We start from the raw sequence: 6,086 nt of genomic DNA, 5'->3' as shown, positions 1-6,086 counted from the left end.
TGGGCTTGCATCTAAAAAATAAATTCATGGATTTACTATCAAACCTACCGTTGCGTGTTCTTGTACGCCAATTTTAGTGCAAAACAGTGCGAAAGCCTGCTCCTCATATTTTAATCCATGCTGAACTGATGGAGATGTAAAAAATGTTCTTTTCCGTTTGAAAACTTAAACACGATCTGTGTGGTCCTTCATTTTACAAAATGATCCAAAATTAGAGGCGGTTAGTCTTAGAGCCCTCTGTTTGAACCAGAATGGATTCTTGCTTTGAAGCCTGGTTTTTTTCTCAACTACTTTTGCTTCTTCAGTTGATAAATCTATCAATTTGAGCACATATTTATCTTCTTCGGATAAGTTTAAATGTTCACTAGGCAAATAATATTGAGGTGTGGATGAAATAAACTCCCATAATTGATCATAAATTTCACTGTTGTTTTCTTGAGTGCGAGTCTGTACAGGCATACAAAAATTACTCTGCAGAGTTGCTATCACTGGGAGGGAAGTTTGGCATACTTGACTGTACAGCCGAACTAATTTCTCAATATGGTTTTGAGTTACGGGAGTAGAGTTGCTTTGCACTTTTGTTTTGACTAAAGAACCCAATGAATATTTTTTTGGCTTATCTGGATCATGTTTCACGAAAGATATATCACTAAGCAAGAGTGGTTCGTCAGTTTTTGGGTGTTTCACGTGCCACATTTGTAGTTTACTAGTGCATGAAGGCTTTGAAACAGTTTCTTGGTCCAATTTTGATAAATCCAAAAGTTCGTATAAGAGGGTGGCTATGTGTTTGCATTGACCCTCGACACCAGCGGGACAAGAACATGATGCCCATTTCAAATTTTAGCTTGGAGTGTTTAAACATATATGTAGGAGATAGTTTTTCAGCTTCATTGCTGGTTCACAAGCGGCTTTTACGAAGGCAAATGGTTCTTTCAGATTTGTTTCAAGGGCTATAATTTTGTTGTCACGGAAGAGACCGTAGCCCTCCTTTCTTTGTTGTCCTGATTTTATGAAATTGACTATCACAGTATCATCCAAATCTTTCAGAATTACTTTATCTCCCCATCCATCTTTAGGAAACACTCTGCCTTGTAAACGGACTAAACCTAGATCTGAAATTGAAGGATTTACCTGTTGAATTTCTAGACAAGCGGTGCAAAATATATGGTCCATAATCTCAACTTCTTCCTGGGTAAGTTTCATACATTCTGTATGGTACCATTCTTCACACATATCACATTGTACCAAGGGTTTATTTGGATCAATTGCCTGTTTGCATATGCAGTACAGCCTAGTTTCAGGATCTATACATGTCTGTTTAGATGGACCTGCTTCTGCCAAATCAGCTTGTGGAATCGTTCTTTTCCTGCCTCTACCACTTCCTCGTCCTTTTGCCATAACTATTCAAACTATGCAAAAAAGCAAAATACCTTAAACTTAAATATTTTAATGACAAAACTAGGCTTTTATAACCCTATATATCATGCAGTATATGGCAAGGCTTAAAGTTTAATACGCCGTAAAAAGCATTAGAGACAAAATTTTGCTTTAAAAACTTATTACGAAAACGAATAAGATAAAGTTTTTTTGTTTTAACTGAAAGGATATTTCTACTTTATTTATTGGATAATTTATCCAACGAGCAATATTTTTTTTAAGATAGACCTCCTAATTGGATAAGCTTAGTCGATGTTCATTTAGATTTATCCATGGACGAGGGAATTGTGAACATACTCGACACTTTATTTAGATTATTTGAACGTTTTGTAGATAAGAGGGGTCAGAGGTGAAACGTATAAAATTACACGTTTCGATATAGTTTTAATTTTATCTGAATTGGTAGATAATAAGGTCTATTTTCATCAAAATGGATAAACCAATGAATATTAAAATAGACCTTATCTAATGGATAAAAATTACACGAATTCCGAGCACTAATTGTAATCACTAGGAAATTGAAAGAAACTTAATGATTTTAAAGATTGTTTATTTCTAGTGTCACTATGACACCCTGTCACACAGCACACTTTCACCATTTCGCAAAAAGCAGAATACCTTAAACTTAAATATTTTAATGCCAAAAATAGGCTTTTATAACCCTATATATCATGCAGTATATGGCAAGGCTTAAAGTTTAATACTCCGTAAAAGCGTTAGAGACAAAATTTTGCTTTAAAAACTTATTCAAAGTAAAGCACAAGTGTAAAATAATGAAATAAAACACTTATCTGAACCGTACGACCAAAATCCGTAACGGAAAGAATCGAAATAAATCTCCTAAACAAATGTCGAGCGAAACTATGCCGCCATTTTAACAGTATAGGCTCAGAGCAAGGTTCCTAGAAAGAAGTTGGCAAGCCAAAATATACCTCTCCTCGGAAGAATTGTCCCTAGTGGTATTAATCTCTCGAGATAACCCTTAAAGATATATCTCCGCAATTCAGAGTTATTTACTAAAAACATAGATTTCTATGAGATTTCTATGACTAAAAACGTAATCCCGGTTCAATCCCGCCCGGTATAAAATTTTAATTTTAATTTAAATAATTGAGACGAAACAACTGAGTTTAATTTATTCAGAATAATATAAATTAAGTAGTTACAACAGCGAGTTAGACGTACTAAAACCATGCACAATTGAATTTAACCCTATTTACAGAACAAGTTTATCGGTTAAATATAATACGAAGCAACGCACGCACGCACGCACGCACGCACGCACGCACGCACCCACGCACGCACGCACGCACGCACGCACGCACGCACGCACGCACGCACGCACGCACGCACACACGCACACACTCACACACACACACACACACACACACACACACACACACACACACACACACACACACACACACACACACACACATACATACAGTATCCTTGATTAAATACAATTATCAATCATAATAATATATTTCTGATAGACTGGCATTGCATACAAAATTGTCCTTGGAAAAAGATTATAGTGGTAAGTTTTCTTCGAACTGCTTCTTTTGACTATATCATTGTGTATCTGCTGCATTTTCTTAATCTTATATTTACAAGTATCCTATGGGGACTCCCCAATGGCCGTTGATAGCCACAGTCATAAATACAAGGGCTGATGTGTCTTGAGTTTACGAATCCGGAAAATTCATTTCCTGTCCATTCAGTATGTTTCTTGATTGACTTTTCACCAATAGATAACGCTATTAAAAGTTAATGATCTGATTTGTCACTCACATTTTTAATGTAGTTAAAACTCGGAACGATTTTGTTTATCCATTCTTTTAGAGGGTTAGGATGTGGTAAACAAACGTATTTTCTCAAGAAATCGTATGCTTTCGGAGAATAAAAATGAACAATCATGGCAAAGCTTCGTAGTAACCGAGGGTATTGCCGATTTTTTATTCTTCAATCCAGTTTGGTGTAAAAACTTAAACAGTTCTATTGAAGTTGGACCAAATCTTTCGTCTAAATTCAATAAAAGATTTTGTTTTCTCATTTCATAAAGAGTTTTTTAAAAATGAATCATCTTCCATCTCGTCCATTTCAGTAGATTCAAAATCCATCCATACTGACTACAAATTTTAAATAAAGTGTCGAGTACATAGAATGTTTCATATTGGACATCCGAAGACGTTTTGGGAGTTGCAATGCTTCCGTGCAACAGTAGGTAGATGTATATTATTAATCTCGAGTTTCTCCGAACTGACCAAATCATTATGTTAGGTGTAAGTCTGCTATAAAGTTGTTTTTGTACATACCGATATCACTAATATTATTAAACCCTTAAAATTGTATACTTTTCTCCCAGTTTTGTTGAATCTCAAGGGAAAATACAATTTGGAACTTCACAAGCTTCAACTATTTTCAGATTTATTGAAATTTACATAAGTACTCTAATTAAATTATTATAATTTATTCAAAATTGTATGTAAAACAAGTAATATTTCAAACTTCAAAAAAAAATTACTTTATTTATGATAATAAAGCCTATTACAAGTTGAAACTTCCTTAGAGCCTAAAGAGTTTGGCTGTCAAAAGCTGTAGTTAGTTTCTCACGCCTATTTCGTTGCCTGAAATCAAAATCCACTTAACTTCTTAAGACTTCTGTATATAGTTACGTGGATTTTGCTTTCAGGCGACGATTTTTAGTTCCTCCAGAACGGTGTGGTGGCGCTACGTGTTTCTTCCCTATAACGCATGCCACGGGGGGGGGATGAAATTTCCATAACAGAAAAGCAGCTCTTTTTTCCCCTGTCTGGGTCTCTACTTATTTTCTATCTCTATGGTTGGCGCATAAAGCCCCTTTTCAAACGAGAAAATATAAAAACTCGCGAAGGAGAGAAAAGGGGAAAGACATCGACTTATTCCCCTAAAGAAACGTCACTGGATGTCAGACAACATGTCGTCCCTGTTCCTTTTTTACAAGAATTTAAATCTTTGACTGCGCACGTGCGAGTCAGCCACACTGAGGCTAAAACCTGTTGGCAGGTGGGATTCTTTTACAATGGTGCTCTTGCCAGCTTCTAGCACTCTTCACTTGACAGTGGAATTTAAGAAATGTAAAAGTTCTTTGTCACTGATTTCAATAGATATACATCTGCCTCTATTGTTAGCCCCAAGAAAGTTTTTCGAAAAAGGAACAGTTTCAGTCTTAGTTTCTTCTTCCTTCGTATTGGGCGCGTAAAGTTTAAAATTTAGCCGTTATAACAAAAGAGAAAAAAGGTATTAACATCGCTTTTTTTCTATTTGACTCTATTTTTAAATTAATGCGCTTCATCATTCGAATTGTTCAACTAATATTCAATTAAAAATAATCATATAACTTAGCAAAAGTTATGAATTATCAATAATCGCAGGTTATTATAAAAATAATTACAATTAATTATGTATATCAAGTCAATATTGCTTAAGAAGTCAAGTTATTTTGAAACTAATAATATAACTAGTGCAAAGCGTTGCTTAAACCTGGTGCTGTTTAGATTTGTTTATTTTACTATACTATCGTAGAATTTGTAAAGCTCAGTATCTAACCTACACAAGATGTTGGCAACATAACATGTTTTTATTTTTTATTTAAATGGTCCAAACTAATTAAAATAGGTCTCAGAATTTTTAAGACAAAGCCAAATATTTTATGTATGCTATGTTTAATCTATTCTAATTAAAAAATTAAACTTTGAAAATTTTCCCAAATAACCGTATGGTCTAATATTTACGACTGCTACGTGACTACGGAGGTGACAGACAAATACCGGTAAGCCGAAAAGGTCCCCGTAAATAGAAAGCGACAGCCAGTGACATCACTCGCGTCTGCGCAACAGAAGGAAGGAAAGAACGAGCTTTTTCACCAGAGGAGCAACTTTTTTTTCGAATGCGCCCCCGTTGGGCTCAGAGCAGTGCTCAGAGACTACTTGATAACCTATTCGAGCCATCTTAATGTATATGGCGCGACCAAAATCTCCATTGTCCCCCGCTGCAGTACCCTGATTCCGCCACTAGGCGTAAATAGGAAAAAGGTCGATTAGTTGACTGGTATTAGGACAGATGGCGTTATATTTCCTAAGCTTGAAGCCTATATTTAAATATAATATAAAAATGTGTTATATTATATTATAAAATATTAAGTCACATATTTTATTATAAGATAATTTTTTTCTAGGATCCTTGAAAACCAATGGCCGGCTGACTAAATCTACGTAGGGAATTTTCCGACGTTGAGACCGACATTTAATTTTTTAATTTTGGGAGAGTTTTTAGTTAGACCAAAGGTAATTTAAACTCTTACCCTATATTCGAATACTGAGAGCTTTCCCATTGACGGTTTTGTTACGAAGCGTCTACCCTTTTCCGGCACGTGACCTCAGTAAAATCGGGCTCCATTGGTTGCGGTAAGGCGCAAACCATGGAACTAATTTTTTCTAAATTCCAGCGGGAAGTGAGTAAACGCTATCGGCAACGCGCGAGAGAGTGATTTTGAATCTAGGGTACGAGTTTAAATTATCTTTGGTTAGACGCGGTGGAGATTACGATACTGTCGTCACGGGCAACTTTGTTCACGCGCTGTTCGCGCTACAGCGGTCAACCTATTC

General features: G+C 35.7%; 1 protein-coding gene across 1 annotated transcript; it reads right to left on the bottom strand.

The window, feature by feature from the left end:
- Positions 1-564: 564 nt before the first annotated feature.
- On the bottom strand, positions 565-1,497 carry LOC149945563 (uncharacterized). Its single transcript, XM_090175759.1, has 2 exons — positions 1,183-1,497; positions 565-1,112 (listed from the first exon to the last, which is right to left on the bottom strand). The coding sequence occupies exons 1-2, from the start codon at positions 1,220-1,222 to the stop codon at positions 841-843; spliced, it is 312 nt and encodes a 103-aa protein (XP_090031885.1). The 5' UTR covers positions 1,223-1,497; the 3' UTR covers positions 565-840.
- Between the last annotated feature and the right edge of the window lie 4,589 nt (positions 1,498-6,086).

The sequence above is a fragment of the Leiobunum rupestre genome, chromosome 5 (genome assembly GCF_980474605.1).
Source record: "Leiobunum rupestre chromosome 5, qqLeiRupe1.1.hap1, whole genome shotgun sequence".
NCBI classification, from domain to species: domain Eukaryota; kingdom Metazoa; phylum Arthropoda; class Arachnida; order Opiliones; family Sclerosomatidae; genus Leiobunum; species Leiobunum rupestre.
The sequence above is the reverse complement of the archived record's forward strand: the minus strand, read 5'-3'. Positions and strand labels throughout refer to the sequence as shown.